Consider the following 21,983-nt stretch of genomic DNA (forward strand, 5'->3'; position numbering starts at 1 on the left):
AATGGTGTAGGATATACTGTTGTGATATCATGACGAATCGGCATTTAGATATATTTTTGCATACGCACTACTATGCGCATTAGACATTCAATCATCCCCTGAAATCATTTCTACCTCGATCATCTTCTTCTCGAGGCTATACCCCCATTGGTATTCTTCATGATCTGCTGCACCATACCCACCACTGTTCCAGCCATTCCCTCGTCCATCGCATCATCACTCGCAACCCCGAGTCCGCTCCTCTGCATCACAAACATGGCCGCCGCCGGGGCGTCGAGGCTATATTCCAGATGCGGGCCTGTCACGTTCTTCTTGCTGCTCGGAAACTCCCCATCCTGCCCTTCTCCCCCAGCCACCCCGTCGTCATCCCCAGCACCTGTCGTCGCCGGAGGACTCGTGCGCTGACAAACTAAATCCCCCTCGTGACAAAAGGTCTTCACGAACCTAGCATCCACGCCCTCCACCGGCGCCCCCTCCTCTAGATCGCCAAACAACACCACGCTCCTGACGGTACTGTTGCCCCGAGCGAGCGCGCTCCTCACGACCTTGGCCCCGAACGAGTATCCTGCCATGGCAATACCCGTTCCAGGACACCGCGCCGTCGTCGCGGCCGCGAAGGCAGCCATGCGAGCACCGGCGTCGGCACGCGAAAGTCTGCTGTACTCTACGCCCTGTATCGCCAGGGACGATGTGCCGTTGATGTACGTCTCCAGGGCTTGGAAGAGGGGCGGGCCGACGAGAAAGCCGACGTTTCCTGGAGCGAAAGTTCATCGGCTTGTATCTTACTGTCGGGGGAGGCCGTCTTGCAACGTATCTGGCACGCGAGATTCACTTACCTGGCTCTTGGGCGCCGCGGGCGAAGAGAACTGCCACGTCCGGACAGGCTGCTGTTGCAGACGCGGTGTCACTGCCGTCGAGAAAAGGCTCGAGGTCGTTTCGGACGAGCGCGTCGTCTCGGATGGCTGTCTTGAGAGCGCGGACGACGGATATCGAGGTCGTCACGACATCGTCGATGATGCCCGAGAGATCGTCCAGGACGTCTGGGGATCGATGGATTATTGGTATTGGCAGCGCAACAGCCGATACGATCAGTAGACGGGAGACGAGAATTGGTAGTAGAATAGACCTCATCTTGACTTCCGGAGCCTGTGGTGGTCTTACGAAGACCTTATCGTGATCAGCGGTTGGCCTTCGACGCGTCTTGCGAAATGGCTCTCCTCCCCAAGTCGTCATGCATCGCTCTTACGCGATCCGACCAAAGAGAATACAGCTTTCTGGAGACGAGAGTATTCAATATTCATCAGCCAAAGGTGGACAGTGAGGTCGGGCGAGTGGCGATCCGCGTTTCAGGGGTGCCGTCTCGCGAGATCGTCTGATGTTCTCTGGCGATGGAACCCTCCACTCGCAAGGTCCGGCTCTGTATTCTTTGAACTGGGGTCTCAGCGGTATCTCAGGGTATCAGCATGCTGATTAAGTTTGGTAAGATTCTACTGTCACATACTACCGAGGGAGGAAGCACGCGACAGAGGGCGATGAGCCCCTCGGTCGCGCCGACTACGTTCCGAGCTCTGAAGTAGTGGCAAGCATGGACGTCGGTGAGTGTGGCATGCTCGGCGGCATCCCGCTGGTCAAGGGGCTTGCCAACCCCAGAAACGTTCATCTGCGCGGGTCCCGCAGCTTTCTAGTTCAGACAGGCGCGAGCCTGAAAAATGTGCTGCAGTCTATCGACTACGTCCCCGAGGGAGGCTCAAGTTCACCACGGCACTCAAGGGTCAGCAGGTCAGTGGGAGGGGAATCAAATGGGATCAACATCGTCAACGAAAATCTCAGCATAAACGGGAATGACATTTTGAACAACGAGAACAGTAGTACTACGAGGAAAGCCGTCCAGTCTGCATCATCAACGTCCACTAGTAGGCAAGAGGGGAGATGAGAAGTTTCGAAGATTTGCTCAAAAGGGCAGGTCTACGCATGGTCAGGATGGAGCTGCAAAAGGGTTACATTTCAGTCTTCGAAGTGAGGCTATTCCCCGTCAAAATGTATGGCTTGGAGCCAGCCAATGATCAGTAGTGAACTTGCGTCACGCTGAACTCTGAAAAATGAGATCATGTTACTGTATAAGCTGCGAATTTTGTGCGAGTTGAACGGAATTTGACCGAGCTCAAGGTAGGGCTGAATACTAGCTTTCTTGCTCAGACATCTTTTGTCATGCTTTGTTTTGTCACTTACTGCGAGTCTCACAGCCAGAATAAGAATCACCAAATAAGAGCTCTCATATCCCCGTGAGCCTGGCAGGCACAGTTCCAACATTATGCACTTGAAAAGCGATCGCCAAAAGAGTCGACCTTATTGCCACTTGAGAGACAGTATCACGCTTCCACTCCCAAGGTTGTCCTACGTCTCGGAGCCCCATCGTGTTAAGAGAGCTTGTTATAGTTTTGCTAGTATGGTTATTTTCACCGGCTGGCCGCCGTCCAGCTCCGAACCGCTTTCCAATCCCTGAATGCGATGGCCGAGCTAGTTCTCGGTACTTCGTCGTCTAATTACAAAATGAAGTGTCACTCAACTCCTCCCAGATGCTTTTCCAAAAAAGAAAATTAAAACCCTTAGAAAACTCCAGAATCCAATGATGGAAGTAAACGTAGTATATTTAGTCCACGTCGTCAGGCGGGGAACCACCCTGTCCCTGAACGCCGAGTGAACGCAAGCGCTGCGAAAGGAGACCTTCGGTCCCAGAAGGGCTTCCTCGGCCAAGCCCAGCGAAGGCATTGCCTCCGTACCCGACATCGCCTTTGTTGAGCTTCTCGTACCGAGCAATCTGCGCATCCAGGCCGTCCTTGGTCGTCGGCCGACTGGTCTGCGATGAACCCGGGGATCGCAGACCAGTCAGGCCTGTCGTGTCGGTGCTGTCGCTGACATCGCTGCCCAGTCGATTCCTCGACGGGAACCTGAGCGGTATGGGATCCACGGGCTGCGTGTTGCCCCCAAAACTGAACAGCGATGGCGACGAGTGCTGCGCTGGGGCCCGACTGTGCATGACCCCATCCATGGCGTCGAAGGCCTGCACGGAGGGGCCAAATGAGAAGCCCGAGCTCCGTCGCCGGAAAGCTTTCTCTGCTGTGAGCATGGCTCCGGGACCGGTACTCGAGAGGGGCGGGTTCATAACCCGAATCGGCTTGTACGTGGAGAATTTGGGTTCGGGCCAGGTTGTCTCGTTGCGCAACTTTTCTTTGCCGTCGGGGACTCTGTTGGCGAACACAATGCGTATGCTTTTGTAGAGGTAAAATCTGCCCTTTGATGGACAGCAGAAGTGCAGATGAACAAGGTAGCGTAATATGGATCTGTTGTGCACGGGATCATCGGGTGCGTTCTCAATGATCGGGCCGGCCGAGTAGCTTCGCTGCCTGATGAAGGTCTTGGTGCCGGGTTCCATACCAGCCAGATCATAAGGCACCAGGAAAAGCTTGACCGCCGTCTTGTTCGGATTTTTGATGACAATCTGGATCTGTCCCTTCTCCGGGACTCGATAGCTACCGCCCGGCGGAGCTCGAGGCGACCCTGACCGTCTCCGTGCGCGGCTGGCTTTGTGCGACTCTCGATCCAAGGCTCCGGTGGATATGGTCGGCGATCCAATTTCTTGACCAGTCGCCTGGCGGTCTGCATACCGGCTGTGCATCTTCTTTTTTGTCCGATCTTCGCCGCCGTGGCTTGGCAAGCCATTTTCGAGATCGATCTGACCGACATACGGACTCGGTCCATCCTCCATCGGCGAGCGGCCAGTCACGGCACTGCTTCCGTAGCTGTAAAATACGGCGGGAAATGGCAGCGTCACATGAGACGGACATTTCAGGCTGGGCTTACACTTTCCCAGGCCCAGAACACCAATCTGGGCAAGAAAGTCAAGTGGCTTGGACGGATTGGTGGACATGCGGCCGCGAAGAATACTCTCCTCGTACGATCCGACCATGGAAGCATGCTGCAAGGGGGAGGCATCGCTAAAGGACGGTCTCCTCGACCGGAGAAACGCGGGGGTCTGAGGAGAGGGCGATGGACCCAGGCATGGCGTGTTGGGGGTCGAGGTGAGAGAACGACGTGGCTGGTGCGCCTGATAGGGCAACGAAGACTCTCTCCTGTGCGAGAAGGATCCTCCCAAGTGTGCCGACCTCGGCGGCAGAGCAAAGGGTGAGGGACTGGACGTCAGTGTGTGTCGTCGGAGGCTGGCTGGCGTGGAAGCAGAGCTCATGCTGCGGATCGGCTGCACCAGGTCAAACTCGTCGTTGCTTTCGGATTGTACTAGAGGACTCGTGGGCGGTCTGTATGCAAAGTTGGAGGAGAAGGACGACGACAATGACGACGGTATGGATTGGTAGTCATCATTGCGCGGAACCGACAATCCCTGGGTGAGATCGAACGGCAAGTACCCACGAGGCGGAGATGTTGCTATCCAAGAATGAGCAGGAGGCTGTAATGGGGCTGGTCCAGGCCGGTCTTCGTCGTCTCGAAGAGGGTGGGCGTGGGCGTGGATTTGGGTGAAGTCACCGCTATGGAGGGCAGACCTCGGCCTCTGTATGTTCAACCCGTCTCTCAGCCTGGCTTCCTCATCCACGACTATGACGTCCTTCAGTTTCTCGGGGGTGATATCGGCAGGTGGGAGGAGGGAGGACGTATCGGCTGGTGGGCGTGGGCTCCGGGTTTGGCGTGGTGGTGGTGGTCCGTCATATAACGACTCGAGCTGGTCGAATGTAAGTGATTGTCATTTGACTAGAGAGGCCCCCCCGAGGAGCTTACACGACGAGCAGGGATCCAGGTAGGAGACTCTCCCCTCTTCAATCTCTCAATTAATTCTGCGCGGTTCGAGGTGCTCGCTTCGAGGTCTGCATCTGCAGTCGATGGTCGGGGACTGTCGGGAACGGGACCCTCGCACAGCTCGGTGCGAATGCTTTCCTCCGACAGCTTTCTCAACAGCGCTGGCTGCTCCAGATTGGGATGGAGGAAGGAGGTCGCTGGCCGAGACTGACCGGCCTGATCAGCCGTGGCAGGGCTCGGCTCGGCGGGAGCATCGCGAGCTTGGCCTTCCAGCAGCAGCTCGAGGTCGGCCTGGAAGATGGGCATGGCGAAGACGTAGACGGTACAATCGAGTGCTATACCGAGCCACAGCACTGCTGCGGCTCAGAAGGCAGGATTTTCTTCGCGGCGTGAGGGCTTGGAGGGTGTCTTCCGTCATGCCTTGTCATGAGATGCAATGTGTTGTTTGTTTGTTTGAGGTGGTGTGGCTGTTAGTCATTCGACAGGCCGAAAGGCAAATAGAGAGCTGTGACAGAAGAGCCGAGATGGGGGACCAAGGGACGTCATCAGTGGGCACTGTACTAAGGCGTTATGCTTCGTTTGGATCCAGCGGCTGGAAGGGCGGAGATCCTTGTACTGGCTGGCAACTCAGCCCAACGTAGAGGAATTGAATAGTCCACGCAGCAGTAGTGTTGAGTCGAAGCAGAGTCACGAAAGGAAGAGGTGCTAGAACCATGAAAAACAGAGGGCAGACCGCTCGCCTTCCTTTGATAAGGAGCATACGGCGGTCAGAAGGGTCCTTGGTGTGGAGGAGACGGCATGCAAAAAGATGCATCTGCCAACTGCGATATCGTCATGTTCCGGGGCCCAACTTCTCCATCAGCTGCATGATCAGGGCCCTCTTTGGGGTTAGCGACGAGGCGCGGCCTATCAGCCGGGGGGGTTGGGCACGCTAAGGATGCCCCTAAACCAGACCCGCTGCATCACCTGGCCCAGGCTTGCAGGGCCCCTGGGGCCGGACCCATCTCAGCGCATTACCCACTGGACGTCTAGGGTCTGGGGTGCTCTGCTACTGCCGCAAGTGCTGGCATCAAGGTGGCAGGCTGGCTGGCAGGCTGGCCGTGTCTCTTTCAAATCCAGAGGTGTCTTATCGGACTCTCTTATCGGCAGAGAGACCCCACTTTCTCATCCCAACGTCAAAAAAATCCTCCTCAGATGAGAAGCATCGCTTCCAAGGCGACATCCTCACGACACGGCTTGGCCTCCTCCTTTGCGGGTCAACCAGCTCACAGACACGATCGAGGAACTGGTGCGAGGCATCATAATTCAATTTGGTCCAAAACGTCACGGATAAATCAGCTCGCAGGCCACCACCCAGAGCCCCGGCTCTCCACTTCGCCCCTCCCTCACTCACTTCACATCAATCATCATCACCACCACCACCACCAGGACGGCACATCATGGCGCCTCAAAAACGCACGCGCGACGACACAGAGGACGCCGCCTCCTCCGCCCCCCAGAAGAAGCACCGCAAGGGCTTCAAGGTTGGCCCCGACAACCTCCCTGACGGCCCGTGGAAGCGCCAACGTACGTCCCCATGCTATCTCTTCCCTCCCCCATCTCACCTCTCATGCCGACCCGCGAACCCGCTTCACCGCTGACACAGGCTACTCGAAGTCACTAAGAAGAAAGAGCGCCTGATCGCCAACGCCAAGGTCAAGAAGGCCTACGCCAAAATCAAGAAGCGAGAGCTCGCCGCCACCGCACCCTCCAAGCCCCTCCCCGCCCAGCACGAGAACGCAGCGCCGCCGCCTCCCCCTTCACCTCCAGCAGGGGAGCCCTCAGCCTCCTCAACCAGCCCCGATGACGCCGCAACCTCTTCAGGCTCGCCGTCGCAGTCGGCACCCGAACCCGCCGCATCAGCCCCCAGCGCCCCTCCCGCGGCAGCCACCCCAGACGAAGACCACGCCTTCCACCCAGACCGCCAGGCCATGCTCGACAACGACGGCGAAGCCCCGAACCCCAACGAGATTCGCATCAAGCCCGCCGCTGCCGCCACCGCCCCCGGTGCCGACGACGCGACGGAAGCAGAGACGTCCGGCGTGCGCGGCAAGGGCGCCTACTTTAACCCCAAGCGCCGTGGCCACAAGCCCGGCTACTACGAGAAGCAGCTCGCACAGGCCGAGACGCGCCGCGCAGAGGTCGCCGCCCGCACCGCCGAGGTCGAGCGCCGCACTCAGGAGCGCGAACGCAAGGTCGCCGATCGCGAGCGCTACCGCCGCGCCATGGCCAAGGCGCGCCGCGGCGGCGAGAACGGCCAGCGCAAGCTGGGCCGCGAGAGCAACCTGTTGCTGGAGAAGGTCCGGAGGATGACGGGCGCATAGATTGGAGAGAATCGAATCATTGTGAAAAATGCATGGCTACGGATGGCGTTTGGGTGTTTGGGGACGGACGGGGGTATCGTTAGAAAGCAGTCGAGACCAATGAATGCTCCGCAGGCGGCGAATGCAGTGTCCTCTTTTCGTTATGAGCAACTTCGTTATACGCAGACTTCAGGTTACAACGGCTTCTTCATAAGTCTGGCTCTCCACTGGGTCGCATAGCCCACACACGTGTCTGGCGGGATGGCCACGCCGTTCTGGCACTTTTCCCCACTACGAACAATTCCTAAGTGTCCAAATCGCTTTCAACGGAATCCAAGTAGAACAAAAAAACCGGCACGGATATCATTTATTGTCCCAACGCAAACGGTCACGCTTCTCTACGCATAGTATGGAATTTGACAAGGCGAATGAATTTGAAAGAGCTCAATGGAAAATCCAAGGCTTCAAGCGGGATATCAAAACCACCGGCTCCGCGCAGTAGCTAACTCCTCAACGAACCTGAAATGAAGCAGGGCCCGGGCATCAAGTCGTGGAGGGGGTGGGTGGATGGGTAGAGTTATGTACAGAAGGGTTCGTGTGGATGAGTCTTGACGTGAGCGTCCTTACTCCGACTCAAATCATTCGGTGAAGATGGTGTGACTGTTCTCAATGACGAATTGAACAGCCAAATTCTTCGCGTGCATATCCGTCATCTCGCGCTCAAGGCTGGTGTCTCGCATAATGGTGGGTGCAAATACGACGGCGAGGTTCTTGGGTGACATCTAGTACAATTAGCAAAACGATACAATGTATTCTAGGCTGCGGTACTGACCAGGTTCTCAGGCTCGCGTTTGGCAACGCGAGCAAGATGGAACATGAGGAACTCGAGACAATCGCGATGCTGCTGCGGCATCAATGCAAAAGTCTTCCGCAGGAAATCACACCGCTCGGTCGGCGTGTCAGCGAACGCTGTTTAGAATTAGCATCGGTCATCTTGCATACTGGTTGGGAGGCTCACCATTGGACTGGAGGATCTGGTCGTAGACCTCGTACGTCAAGAGCGGCTGAGGAAGCTTCCGGAAGTACTGCTTCAGCACACTGGTGACAGCCGTAATGTCTAGCTCAGGGTCTGAAATATCGTAGTCTTCGTTCTTATCGAAGCCTTCCTGGATTATCTTGACTTGAGAGTTGCCGCCCGTCTTTCGGTAGATACCCTCTACATCCATGCCGCGAAGCTCAACCTCTTCGATGCAGCGGGTCACTACGCTGGGGATCTGGCGCCGCTCGTAGTCGGCGCGATCCACAAGGTCGGAGCCGAACAAGACAGACGGAGCCTCGGCAATGATCTGAGCGGATAGGTTGTTGGCGGACATGGACTTGGGCATCTTGTCCTTCTTGAAGAAACCGAATCCTTGGTTAGGAGGAGGCCTGTTAGGTCCATTGGGGTTGATCACGGCGGGGGCCTCGACCTGAGAGACCGTCATATTGTACGGCATGCCAATGTTGTCTGCCGTGAGACCGGGATGCTGCCGTCCTTCTCGTTCCTGTTGAAAAGCGACGACGGCGCGGTTAAGGCCCTTGGAGACGTTCTGTGCCATTTTGGTACCCTTCTTCCAGTTGAACTTCTTGACCTGTCCCTTGCGAATGTCGACGACCTGAGGCCTCGCTTCAACAACCGCTGGCTCCTCGTTATCATGGGCCATCAGAGTCGTGCCCGTCGTCATGCTGGCGCTGTCACCGGCAAGGTTGAGTGAGGAGCCGGAGAGGCCCTTGTTCTGGCTGTAGATGCCAAGGCCGCTCGGCGACTTCAGATCGCCAATCTGAGACTTGAAGCGCTCCTGGATCTGATGCGTCAGGTCATTGTTCATATCAGCAAGCTGGGCATTTTTCGAGGAAAGCTGCTCGAACTCGAGCAGAGCTCGGTCTCGATCCGCAATGGCTTTGTTCTTTTCCTCAACCAATTCATCTCGCTCTTCGTGAAGAGCCTCGATAGCTTCGCTCATTGTCTCTTTCACCTTGTCCAGCTTCTGGACAAAGTCCTTGATAGCCGAGTCTTCCAAGTCCCTTGGATCGACAGGCGTCTTTGTCTCCTTGGCCCTCTCGACATATCCGGCGAGAACCTCCAGCTGACGGATCATGATCTCAGTCTGCGTGTCCAGCGTCGAGACAGTCTTTCGCTTCTCCACAAGCTTCTTGTTAAGATGCTTGAGATCCTTCTCTGTGTTGAATTGCCGCTCCAACTCCGCCACACGCTGCTCCGAGTTTCGAAGTTGCCGCTTCAGGAAGGCAGGGTCGTCGCTGGAGTGCAGGGAAATAGGACTGCTGATCTCGTGGCCCGGGCTTGGATCCTCCAACACCATTGGCGTCTTGGGCCATCGGGGAGAAGCTGTGCCACGAGTCGTCTCACTGACGCTACGAGTGTGTCCGCTGGCGCGTTGCGGGGGATGGCTGGCCTCGGTACTGTTCGTTCGGCCGTGGCGCACGGCGTTCGAGACGCGGCGCAGAATTGACGAGGAGCCCTCATCAGTGCCCAAGATTCTGGCCATATCTTCATCCATAGTGAAATCACCTCCGGAGCTCCACCTAGGAAGCTTGGGAGAATGCTTCTCTTTGTCCGTCTTGCCGTCAGTCCTCCCATCGCCAGGGGTACCAACAGGCTCCTTAGAGGGCAGAGGAGAGGCCCCTGGCGCTCCAGGGTGAGGAGGAGCTTTCCGCGGTTGCATGTAACTGTCGCTTAGCTTTTGTTCAGTCATGGGCGGGCGGCTTGTGGCCAGTTTGGAGGGAGGCGCTGATTCTTCGGTCACTGTCCTTGATAGGGAGTTTGAATGGGGTTTCGATGGAACTGCGGCGCAAGTCAGTCAAGTCGAATCAATCAGCGAAGGTCTGTGATTCGAAACGTACCATTCCGTGAAGCCGTTGCTGGCAACTCCTTCCTCGCGATGGGCTTATTGGGCGTGCCGTCAGGACGCGATGAAGGCATCGAGTCTAGCGACGGCCGCAAATCGTCCTCGTCACGCCTTCTCGAGTCAAGAGAAGACCTCGACGTTCCGCTCATGTCACCAATGCTAGGACGAGGGGGCGACTCAGACGGCGGCTCCCGCCTCGAGACACCGTTCGAGCCCTTGGCGCTGCCATTGTCTGACTGGAGTGTGGGTGAGGTGTTGCTTCGTGAGCTCGCAGCCTTCTTACTCTTTGGTGCGTCCTGCAACCTGAAGTCTTCGTTGATCGACTGAGGCTTACTCGTGGCCGTTCTTTGCGACTTTTCGTCAAGGGCGGGCGAGGGCTTCAGAGGAGCGGCCGAGTCCCTTCTAGATGCGGTCGAAGCCTTGCGCAAGGGAAGTTTGGCGTGCTCTAGTTCTGATGAAGACTGCCGTCCCTTTTCTTGAAAGGCGATGTGCGGCGTTGATGATTGCGACTCGGTTCTCTTCTGCGAATTGGTCCTATTCACACTGAAGTAGTCCTTTTCTTTCTTCTTCGCTGGGTCGTTAAAGTTGTCCGACATGGACCGCGGGGTTGAGGTGGCAGGGGTAGGATCGAGAGCGACAGGGATGAAGAAGCTGTCGCCGTCACCGCCGTTCAGGTCCGGCGGGGCGATGATGGTCGAGTTGCGGTTGTTCCGGTAACTCGCGGCAGGTAGGCCCAGCCCAGTCTCTTTGCCACTGTTCTCGGTTGACCGCTCAGGAGAGCGCGCCGGCCGGGAACTGCCCCGCGAATCGGCATCGTTTCGGTAGGCGGGGCGAGGTCGCGGCGACAGCTCGGTTGGTGTGTCCGACTCGGGGTCAACGCGCGTGTCAGAGAAGGCGTTGGGTGGTATTGCATTGGGGGGGAGAGCGGGCAGGGACTTGTCGGTGATCATGGGAGATGAGTCCTTTTCTCGACTTTTGGATTGTGCTGCCGCTTTGGATTTTTTTCTGCGTCTCGCCATGAGACTCTCGTGACAGCTCATACAGAAGATACCCTGAGACGTCCTAGCGTATCGAAGGTTCTCGATCTTGCGTTTGCAGTTGCGGCAGCGGAAGCAGGTCGCGCAGAAGGCCTGATCGCCGGTGAGGATAGCGAGCTCCTCGATCTTGCTGCCGCAAGCATTGCAGCTATATGTACAGCTGTTGCAGATGAGGGAGCCATCGCCGAGGAGGAGGAGGTTCGCGTCGGAATCGAGCAGAGTTCCGCAGGTGTTACAGCGGAAGCAGTTGAGATGCCATCGGTTGCCAGCTGAGGGAGAGGCATCAGTGTTAGCGGGGTGAAACTTGGAGATGATGGACGGCATGGCGCAAGCGACGACATGGCCAGAGGTGAGGGCGGACAGGAGAGGTTGAAAAAGGGAGCCAGCATGTGCTATGTAGCGCCATGTGGAAGGGCAATGGGAAGCAGGGAAGAGGGATGCGAGGACATACCAAGTTCGAACGCTTTGCCTTCCTCAAGGATCTAGATCGGCCGAGCACAGCACGGTCAGTGGCTTGGGACAGCAGAGGGGGGCCACAGGATACGAGGGCAGTGGGAAAGACGTACATCTCCACAGCCTTTGCAAGGAAAGACGTCCTCGTTGTCCATGGGACTGTCGAGATAGTCGTCCATGACGGCGGCCATGTCGTATGCTAAAAGTTGTTGGTCTCGCCGGTGAAGGCGAAAGGCGAAGGAACCGAATTTCGTTCCACCAGCGTATGTCAGACACAAGGACGCAGAGGGGCAAGCGTCATGGACGGTGAGGCTGACGAGCGAAGGACGAAGAGTAGGCGAATTGGACTAGTGGGAGGCGGAGAGCATGAAAGGCAGTCGTCGACAGCGGACGTGCGGCTCGTTCGTTGTTCGCTGTTCGAGGCTCAAGCCAGGAGGTCGGGGGGGTGGGTGGCGGCGGCGACTGGACGGCGGGATCGTGCGTCGGCTCGGTCGGTGCTTGGATGGTTTGGCTTCTTGGAAAGCTTAGTAGCGTAGAAACGGGCTGTCGGTGAGCCTTGAGGAGAGGGGGATGGGGATGAGAGGCCCGTTGCGGTGCGGTGCCCAGTGTCAGAGAGACAAGACGCAAGGTGAGGGCAGGAGGGACGGTTGGCGCAGCTGAAGCAGAGGCGGCAGGGCAGAGGGGCACCCTAACATCCAATGTAAAGTGAAGGTGCGTGGATGAGCGAATGGACGGTGGCTTGGAGCGGGATGGATTGGATGGTGCGGGAAACAGATGGGTCCTGTCGCACGCTGGGCCTGGGTGACCCGAGACGCTGGAGCTAGAGTTTGTGACTGGAGGCGAAGAGGAAACACGCGAAGGGGGTGAGAGCGGAGGGAAGTCGATCAATCCAAGCGACGGTGGAGTGGAAAGAGGCGGCTGGTTGCCTTCAACACTGGCTGCTTGGTGGCTCGAGTCCTGTCGACAAGGTGGCAGTGGGGTTTTTGGGGCGGTTTGAGATGAAGCGCTCCAAATGCACAAAGTACAGATGGTTGAAACTATAGGCAGGCTGCTTGACCGATACAGTGCTAGCACTAGGCGGGCTAGCTCTGTCGGGCCAAGGCCAGGGGGGGGCGCGGGCCTTTTGGCGTATATGATGGTCCTTGGTTTCCTTTGGTGAGAGCTCCAGGCTGATACTAGCCTACAGGTAGGCACCTTACCTTAGCAGGTAGACGGCGAAGGAAACCAGTCAAGGCAAGGTGAGGGATGCCGTGTGGACCAAGATGTTGGTGATGGGAGGGAAAGGGGGAACAGGCAAAGGCAGAAGGGTAGGGTCCGCACCCAAGCCATGACGATGACAACTGCCTTCAACAGAAGGGGGCGAGAGAGAAGGAGCTCAGGGCAAGCAAGAGCGAAGGGCTTCGTGCCTTGAGGGATGTGGAGCCCGGTTGACTGCGCGCTGGCAGCGGCAGACAACGGTGACCAGGGCTGCTGAAGTAGGTAGGTACCTTAGGCAAGCCAGGACACCAGCAGCACCAGCACGAGATTCACAACCGGGATAATTGATCCACAGTGGCACAGTATGAGGGTGACGATCTCTGCCCTTCAAGAAAGAGAGGTTCCATCCGAGTTAAATTGAGTGAGGGGACGATGCGAGATGTGTTCCTACCGAAGGCCGAGGCAACATGCTTGAATCAACCCAGTGGCGACGTCCATCAATCTGGCTTGACATACCATCACAGAAATCAATCTTGCTCATTTCAAGCCCTCCTTCCACGCGATGCTACATCATCTCCCCATTTTACCGGCGAATGGGTTTCTATCAGACTGCACCGCCGACCGGAAGGGAACCTGCGGCGGCTGGAATTCGTTCACAATTGTAGAATCGCCCTGACTGAACGACCTTCGGGAACAGGACACCCTTTTCATTACTTGCACCAGTCCCAGGGACAAGGGTCTCATGCGGCACAAGGTTTGGACGTCACCAAGACAATTCAGGGCACAAGGCACCAGGTACCACCAGGGGGGGAGGGGGATTCAGAGCAATCATTATGTTTGGTTAATAAAGGAGGGACGGCATGTCGTCTTGACTGGTCACTCTGCCGACTCAGACCACCCAAGGGCAATCAGGGTCCATCTCCTCCACACGGTGGGCAGCTACTCCCTCGTTGCTTGGCTTTGACGACTTGCTTCTCTTGTCTCTGCCCATCTGCCCATCTGCCCTCGGTTTCTTGTGTCGCGAGGGCGGTGTGCAAAGCGCCCCTTCAATCTCTGGGTCAGCCTACCTCAGGTGAATAAGGTGCATACAGGATGGACACGGCTCCAGGCTCCTCCTGGCATGCCCGTATTACGTGTGTACAGGCACGGGTAATCAAAGGGAAACGAAGACAGGGATATGAGGAACTTGGCTGAAGCTACGACAGGGCGGAGGGAGGACCACCAGCTGGCAGTGCATCGCAAGGACACAGTCAGACGGCGTGTGGTTGGTGTGTGGCTTCAAGGCGTTATGGTCGTTTGGCGGAAGGAAATGCGTCTCATCCTCCATCAAAGCTGCCGAATGAGGTGCTGTGCCATCGGTCACGGTGGGAGGAATGGCACCAGAGTCGAGATCGCGCAGCCCCTGAAAAGGGTGATGAGCTTGAACTCAGGATCAGTGGGGGTGCGGAGAATTTACAGCGACCCTGGGCATCTGCCTTCATGCCGCAGCCAGTGGCTGTTGAATGTTGGTCGGGGCTTCCGGGACGGACGAACGATGCCCTACCAGAGCCCCGAGCACAAATGTCAGTGGGCAGTTCTCAAATGCCAGTGCCAGTGCCAGTACCAGTGCCAATGGTGATCCCCCTCACTGCATCGCCGTGACAGTACCGAAAGGCCCTTGATGTTTCAGTTTAAGTGGATCTCGCTGCACCTGCACAAGCCACATATGGAAGGGGTGCAGATCAGAGGAGTGAGGAGCCAGGGTGCCATTTCGCAGGGCAGAGCAGGTACTGTAGCTAGCAAAAGGTAAGGAAGGCACCAAAAGGTGAGGAAGGTATCAGAAAAGGTGAGGAAGCAACCTGGGTGTGCGTACCTCCTTCCTCTATCGACGACCCCCTTTTTATTTCCACGAACCGGCCAGGACCTGTGGATGCCTTGGACTCCCTGCCTCGGGGTCCCTGGCCTCGCAACAACATGTCCCAATTCACAACTCTATGCCGCAGCACGGCACACCCTCTCCTTCTCCTGCTATGCCTCGTGAGGCGTCTTGCCATATCCCAGTATCATCTGGAGCTTCAGGACCCGAACCAGACCTTCTTCACTGGCATCTGGCACCAAGCTCAACACCCTTTTGGGACAGCCCCTCAGCCAACCCAGCGCCTCACGGCCCAAGCTCCCCGATTCTCCAGCTGACTTTGATCCAGATCGCCTGCTCGCCTAGCCGTCGGCCGTCACCTGAATCTCGATACGCGACGCGACGACCTCGTCATCAGTGCGGTTGTCCGAAAAACGTCGAGATGGCCATGTCGAGCTTCACGAACCAGACTGTGTGTGTGTCTGCAGTGGATGATCACAGATCACCACCCGGGTAGGTGACTGGAAGCCGCCAGCGAACGAATGAGACCCACCAACGCGTTCGTGTAGAACCACGCGCCGTTTCAACACGTTGGCATTTTCTTGTTTCTAAGTTATCCAGCCGCGGGCGACAAGGGGTCCGCCTTCCACCTCTGTTTCAGGCCCCTTGACAATGCCATCCACAACATCGTTCCTCTCCACACGTTTCGGGTACGCGTGCGAGGAAGCTTTAGCTTCGGAGGCGTAGGCTAGACTAAGCATGGCGAGTTTCCATGAGGCGTTCAAGAGAAGCTTTTTCTGGCAACGACATCGTCGTCCTTCGGCCTGGGCCGATCGCACCAGCGTTTCTCACGACCTGGTCCACCCCTTGGCGATTCGACAAGCTGCGATCTAGAGACCCCCTACTGACTCGCAATAGGCGCCACTGTCTGTGCCTGACAAGGAGGACGTGACCCTCCATCGCGCCTTGATATACTGTCGTATTCTTCGTCTTAAAGCGAGTGCCGGCCGCTAGTCACTGGCTGGCTGATGGCAGGTACACTTGCCGCCCTTCTTTGTTGCCTGTCGTCTAATGACTGTTTCTGTCGCGTGTCATGCGTGTAACCCAACTTGAATCTGGTGACAGGTGTTTGGAATCTCCGTGTGGCTTCACCAGGACATATTCGCATTGCCCAGGCCGTCGCGTGAGTAACATGGCGTCACATCGTCCATCAAATCGGATGTGCGCAACTCCATTCGGAATCTGTGGTGCATGCGAGGTTTGCTAGTAGCAACGATGTCAAAGCGACGCAACCGTGTCATGTCACTTCGTGTCTTTTTTCGAGAACTGTTAGCCATGCAGTAAGCACTCAAACACCAGGAATGGTCGGCAACAAGGAGACGCGCCGCACAGTACATGTGCTACCTGATATCTTTCGAACCATTGATTTCACGATTCGCAAGTGCAAAAGACGGAACAATACGAGCTCAGCATTACTACCAACATTCATCACACCACTTAGGGTATCGTTTGGGTCATTATCATCAAGGCTACCCCCAGCCACGGCACATTCCCAGCCGCAAACCACTTGCAGCATGAGCATCCTCATGGACACCGCGGGTTGGCGTAATTATAATTGTAAGCGGACCAGAGGCCGTAAAAGTGAGCCACTGCAGCAAGCACCACAGAACAGTGGAAGATTTGGTGAGAAGCGCCCCAGATGTCAAACTTGACAGGGTGCCACTTTTCTGGATAGTGAATCTATAGAGGATCGTCAGTCCCGCCGTCATTTGTTGCACTGTTTGTGCGTGTGCGTGTGTGTGTCTGTTCCGTGCGATGCTGGGGGAGAAACTCACAGCATAGGCATAGGCGCCGATAAGGAGGAAGACACCTTCAAGATAATAATAGCGAATGCCTGCCTGCTTGTCCAGCTGCGCGTATGGAAACATGGTGGCAGCGTGTATGATGGGCGCGAAACCCGACAGGCCTGTCACGACAAATGTGCCGAGGCGGAGGATGCGGTGCTCCTTGCTCTGCAGGCGTGGATGAAGCACAACAATGCAGGTCAAGAGGCTCAGGATGCCAATCTACGTACGGGTTCACGCCTCTGTCAAAAAAAAAAAATTGCGTCCTGTGAAACGAACGGACAGGCCAAGAGACAGGATGACGTACCATGGTCCAGTACACGCCTCTCAGACGGGTTTCGCAGTAGAAGCCCATGTAGATGCCGGAAAGGAAACTTCCCAGGATCTGCACGACTATCGCCAGATAATCCATGCGCAACCACAAATCATGCATGGCCTGCGAGTGGCACAACATGGCATGGTACGCGGCGGAGACGCCGAAACAAAGGACACTGCCCGTCAGAAAGACGTGGAAGACGGCTCTGTCGGGCCATGACGCGCCGGGGAACCTCGTGTCGAAATAGGCCCAGACGAGGTAGTTCCCAGCCATGGCGACGAGGGCGGGCATCAGATGGCTCCAGATGTTGGCTGTCTCATTATGCAGCGACGTCAGGCTCGCGGCGCAGGCGGCCGTCGAGGGCCGCACGGCACGGTAGCCGGTCAGAATGTGGCCGTTGGCGGCATACCAGCCCGGGACATCGGCGGCGCGGAGGAGACGCAGCTGGAGGCCCGTCTCGGACCCTTTTCTCTCGGAGAGAAAGCCGTACTGGTCGCGACTGTGCTGTCCGTCATGGTACTGATGAAAGTTCTTCTCAAGACCGTGGTAGGGGGCGGCAGCGGCGGCGTGCTCGGCGCCGAGGCCGCGGGAGTCCTTCTCGCCACAGGCCGGCGACGAGCGCCGGAGCAGTGTGAGCGGCGAAGTGGTGACCATGAAGGCGCATATACAAAAGTCGACCGTTCGTTCGCCTGGACGAATGTTTGGTCGCGTCACACACGATAACACACGACAACCTCGTTCCAGGCACAGAGAAAATCGCAGTGAAGCATGACGGCGGGCGGCTTTGCTTAAGAAGCCGACAACGGGTGCGCGCGCGCGCGGCCACTCCCTTCCCCCCTCCATCTCGCTTTCGCTCTCGAGAATTAGGGTCAACAAGAGGCGTAGTTCAAAGCATGTCAGCCTTGATTGCGTCGCTGATCGGAAGCCGCGGCCGGGATCATCGGGAAGTACGACCTTGCCGGATGGGCGCGGAAATAGGGCCAGAGGGGGGTGGGGTCGCGCCAGGGGGCCGACAATCTCAAGAATGGCCTTCTATCGACGGCGACATCTGGCGCATGGGTCTCCCTCCCAATTGGGGCTCTCTGGAGGGTACCTTTGGAATGGGTCTTTGCTTTTCGATGCTGTGTGGTCCCCCTCCCTTCTTGTGACGGACTCGGGGCACCTGACCGTTGCGAAATGACCTTTGAATCGGGCGCCTCGTGGCATCCATAGTCCGTTCCTTGGTCCCTCCCCGAACTCGAACGGCCTATAGGCGGTAGACATTTAGTGTGCATAAATGACAGGTCGGTTCGGCCTCCTATTTTTGGCCCCCCCTCGAGTGACGTACAAGTGGCATGAGTGACCCTTTTCCCGGCTCTCCTTTTGACTTGGTTGTCAGCCAATTTACCAACAACAGCAGCGACTAGATAATGCAACGGCATCTCCCGACTGTTATTATTACAAAGCTCTACGCAAGTCGAGGATTACAAAGTTAAAGCAAAAAAGAAGAAGAGGGAGAAGAGGAAGAAGACAATATCGAAGTAGGTAGAACAAACGAAAAAAGCGATCAAGCAAGGCCACGGGACGGGGGATTTGAAAGCCAGCCAACCGGCCAGCCCCTCGGCCATCCGTATATACGCCCCAAACAACAATGAAAAGTCGCCTATTGTTTCCTTCCCTGTCGCTCATCCCAACGCCTGATCAAAGTGCCTTTTGAACAAAACAGCAGAAAGCTGAGGCTCCTGGCCCCGGTCCTGGTCCTCCCTGGCGGACGGACGGGTTCACATGCTGACGCCGTTCTGCTCGCGCTGGCGCTTGGCAATGTAGTATGTGATGAGGTTCTTCGGATCGTCTTTGGTCGTCTTGACGGCCTCCCAGAACGGCCCGTCGCCGATGCGCGCGTGCAGCGCCACGCACAGCTGCACGGCGCCCATGCGGACCCCGGACTCGGTCGACTCGAGACACCGTCCCGCGAGCCCCGTCAACTGCCCGAGCTCGCCCTCGGATGGCACATAGCCTTCTCGCTTCTCGAGAACCTCCTTGAGGATGTGGAGCCCCATGCTGAGGCACCGGCACCCCCCGGTCGTCGAGTCGGCGCTGTCACCCAGCAGCTTCGTCATGGTCATGACCATCTCAGGCGCATCACCAATGGTCACCAGTTCGGCCGCCAGCAGCTCCAGACCGCTGACAATGTGCGTCCGCGAGTCGTAGGCGCTGCGCGAGGCTACGAGCGCCTCGAGACCCCGCGCCACGTGCGGCTGGAAGCTGTCCCTCTCCTTCTTGAGAAGAAGCTTGACCGTCGCAAGAATCTGCGCCTTGACATCCTGCACCTTCTCCGGTGCGAGTGTCTCGAGCGGCGCCTCAAGGAACTCAAAGAGACCCGTGAGGAGCGCGTCAAACTTCTCGTCCGTGAAGACGGCCCGGTTCTCGCGAATCAATGTCTGCAGTTTGCGGAAGCCGTGCACGTCGAGGGAACGCGCCTTGACCCGCGTGATGCCGCTCTCCAAGAGTTTTGTGTTCTGACGTGACTTATCGGGGGACTCGGGCAGGCCGGTGGGGTTCAGCTGTCCGATCGCCGGCACGCCGGCATTCTCATTGACGGGCCTATCTTCGAGCACGGGGATGACGATGACGGGCTTGGGAGTTGTCTGGTCCTCTTCGGTGAATGGATCTTCGAAGACCTTGAGCGTCTTGGACGGTGTCGTGCTGATTTCCTTCTGAGGGCTCTGCACGACAATCTCTGGGCTTGCTGGCGCCACCTGCGGGCTCGTCGGAACCTCGGGCTCCGCGGACTTGATGGGCACAGGCGGCTCTGGACTTGCGGGCTCGACTTCGGGCGGCTGCTCTTGTTCCTCGGGCTCGGGCGCGGGCGACGGGTCCTTCAGGCTCAGGCTTTCGACGCTCGGGACAAGCAAAGTCAGCTCTTCATTGGCTTTAGACGGACTGCTTGCAAGTGTGATGGGCGCGTGCGCTGGCTTCGCCGGGCTCACCCTCGGCGAGGGTTGAGGCTTCGCGGGGCTGACCCGTGGCGAGGCGGCCGTCTTCGTCGCAGTTATCTTAGCTGTGGGAGATGGCAGGCTCGATTCACTAACATGAGACGCATGCCCGGGTCTCGTCCTAGGAGGAACCCGCCTCGGCGGGGTCTCAATCTTGGCCTTTGGTGTGTTCGTTCTCGACTTGAGGCTTTGCGGGCTCGAGGCCTCGGTCGACGGGCCTTCATGTGCCCGGACCGAATAGGGGCCAGCAGTGGCGGGACGCTGGGGTTGTTCGGGCCGCTTCTTTGTTGGCCGCATGGGTCTCACAGACATGCCACCAGATACGGTGGACTCGGGACGAGGACGTGTCGTTGCCGCTGATGTAGCGGCTGCAGCGGGGGGCGCGTTGGAGCTGCTCGAGACTGTCCTCGCGGGTGAAATGTGTGCCATGGCTGATCCTGGTCTTGCGGGCAAGTTTCGGCCAGACATGGCCTTCTTCTGTGCCAACATGGCTTCTCTTAGACTAGGCTTTGACGAGGTAGCCATGGTGCTCCTCGACAGGCCCATGCCGGGTCGAACAGGACCTTCCTCGACCTTCTTTGCCGCGCTGGGATTGTGCGAGTCCTTGTTGAGCAGCTTTTGCGCCGTTGCGTCGAGGTTCTCCATGATGCTGTCGTCTGTCAGTGATGTCTGTGCAATCGTTGATCCGCCTTGCGTTGCCACTCACACTTCTGCCCTGGCAGGCCAATAACTGGCAAAGGCCCAGTAGGTGCCGCGCATCTTCTCTCGCACGCCGGGGTTTGAGTCGTTGAGGCCCTTCTTGATGCACTTCTCAAAGAGCTCCACACCGCCGTTATGCTCAATGTGGCTCTTGTGGTGGCCTTCCTTCCTGAGGATGGTCTGCAGCCAGTCCGCAGCGTACGTGCGCGGCTGCACGTTCTTGTCCTGGCATGCGCCCCAGACGTGCTGCATGATTCGACTGTTGTAGGAGGCCCTACCGACGATGGCGTCGACGGTCACGTTGGCCTGCTGCGAGGCAATCTTCTTGGTGGCGGCGCAGAGCTTGATAAAGGTTTGCATGAGCAGCTCGACAAGCGGGTCCATGCCTGGTCCGAAAGCGTGGGCAATGTCCTGGACGAGGGCGCAGCCTTCCTTGGACAAACTTGTGCGTAGCGAGTTGACGGCCTTGATGATGCCGTCGAGGAGGGCCTTGAGCCCGAGGAGGAAAGGCTCCCGAAAATCTTGCGCCGCATTTCCTGCGATCAGCCGGCGTAGCTTCTTGACGCTCTCCTCTCTCTTCAGCCAGTTTTGCTCCGACTCCCTGCCCTCAAAATGCAGGTGCATGTCCCGAAGCATATCTTCCAGCTCGCGTTGCGTGTTCACGTAGGACGGCTCCGCCTTGTCGGTCCGGACGTCCGGCGCAGGAGTGATGGGACGCTCGCTCGGCAGGGCCGACGTGCTGGCGGCGAGAGTCGGTCGACTCGGAGGTGCCATGTCGGAGGGCGTCTCGGGGCGGGTGCCGCTGGGGAGCAGCTCCTTGACGATGGCTTGTTCGATGGCCGGGCGGACCTTGAAGTTCTTCAGCTGGCGCTTGAGATCGGACTTGGCGGCATTGGGCGAGTTGCTGAGCATGGCAAGGATTAGCGACAGTGGCGAGAACCAGAGCTTTCTGGTGTTTGTAGGGGGCATAGGCAGACATACCGGAACAGCTCAATGACGGTGGCCTTGGCAACATCGCGCACCATGCCGTCGGCGTCCTCCAGCAGATCCATCAAGGTCGGCACGTAGCCGCGAAACTGCAGACCTTGTTCCTGGTGCATCTGCAGCACCCACTGCATGCCGGCCTCCTTCGCGCGCGGGTTCTTGCCCGCCATGGCAACGTTCCTTACCATACGCTCGACGTCGGCGGGCGCGACGGCGTACAGGGTGGTCAGCGCCTGAGCGGCAAGGGTCCTAAACTTCTCCTTCTGGTCGCCGAGCTTGTCGATGACGAGCGGCAGGGTGGCCTTGAGCTCCCTGTTGAGGAACTTGGGCTCCTGGCGCGAGAGGCGCGTCAGCAAGTGGTTGAGCGAGGTGAAGCCAGCGTTGACGAGGACGGCATGTTGGGAGGACGAAGCCAGACGCAGAGCGTCAAAGATGGAAGGCACGAGGTGATCGGGGACATTGTGCTGCTTGATGCCGGACTTGATCGCCGTCACATGGTTCACCTTGGCGTCGACGGCAGCATCGGAGCGAAGCACTCGGAGCAGGTTCTCGACCTGGTCGTCGGATATCTTTTCGGCCATGCCCCGGTA

At 57.7% G+C, this 21,983-nt stretch overlaps 6 protein-coding genes across 6 annotated transcripts; 1 reads left to right on the forward strand and 5 right to left on the reverse strand.

Annotated features, from left to right (window-relative positions):
* Positions 1–119: 119 nt before the first annotated feature.
* D7B24_004735 (uncharacterized protein) lies at positions 120–1,131 on the reverse strand (the record flags this gene model as incomplete). Its single annotated transcript, XM_028638901.1, has 2 exons — positions 120–754; positions 837–1,131. The coding sequence occupies 2 exons, from the start codon at positions 1,129–1,131 to the stop codon at positions 120–122; spliced, it is 930 nt and encodes a 309-aa protein (XP_028496624.1).
* Positions 1,132–2,650: 1,519 nt separating this feature from the next.
* On the reverse strand, positions 2,651–5,112 carry D7B24_004736 (uncharacterized protein; the record flags this gene model as incomplete). Its single annotated transcript, XM_028638902.1, has 2 exons — positions 2,651–4,732; positions 4,789–5,112. 2 exons carry the CDS (start codon positions 5,110–5,112, stop codon positions 2,651–2,653), a joined length of 2,406 nt encoding a protein of 801 aa, XP_028496625.1.
* A 1,133-nt stretch (positions 5,113–6,245) lies between these two features.
* Positions 6,246–7,169, forward strand: D7B24_004737 (uncharacterized protein; the record flags this gene model as incomplete). The annotated part of the gene is made up of 2 exons (XM_028638903.1): positions 6,246–6,372; positions 6,463–7,169. The coding sequence occupies 2 exons, from the start codon at positions 6,246–6,248 to the stop codon at positions 7,167–7,169; spliced, it is 834 nt and encodes a 277-aa protein (XP_028496626.1).
* Positions 7,170–7,786: 617 nt separating this feature from the next.
* Positions 7,787–11,735, reverse strand: RGA2 (Rho-type gtpase-activating protein; the record flags this gene model as incomplete). Its single annotated transcript, XM_028638904.1, has 6 exons — positions 7,787–7,930; positions 7,981–8,117; positions 8,167–9,990; positions 10,050–11,483; positions 11,543–11,573; positions 11,658–11,735. 6 exons carry the CDS (start codon positions 11,733–11,735, stop codon positions 7,787–7,789), a joined length of 3,648 nt encoding a protein of 1,215 aa, XP_028496627.1.
* Positions 11,736–16,159: 4,424 nt separating this feature from the next.
* Positions 16,160–17,389, reverse strand: D7B24_004739 (uncharacterized protein; the record flags this gene model as incomplete). The annotated part of the gene is made up of 3 exons (XM_028638905.1): positions 16,160–16,315; positions 16,411–16,641; positions 16,727–17,389. 3 exons carry the CDS (start codon positions 17,387–17,389, stop codon positions 16,160–16,162), a joined length of 1,050 nt encoding a protein of 349 aa, XP_028496628.1.
* A 1,106-nt stretch (positions 17,390–18,495) lies between these two features.
* On the reverse strand, positions 18,496–21,962 carry STU1 (suppressor of tub2 mutation; the record flags this gene model as incomplete). Its single annotated transcript, XM_028638906.1, has 3 exons — positions 18,496–20,359; positions 20,417–21,313; positions 21,391–21,962. Coding segments are annotated over 3 exons (3,333 nt in total), but the record flags the coding sequence as incomplete, so codon positions are not given.
* Between the last annotated feature and the right edge of the window lie 21 nt (positions 21,963–21,983).

This window comes from Verticillium nonalfalfae, assembly GCF_003724135.2.
Source record: "Verticillium nonalfalfae strain VnAa140/NRRL 66861 chromosome Unknown scaffold_27, whole genome shotgun sequence".
NCBI lineage: Eukaryota > Fungi > Ascomycota > Sordariomycetes > Glomerellales > Plectosphaerellaceae > Verticillium > Verticillium nonalfalfae.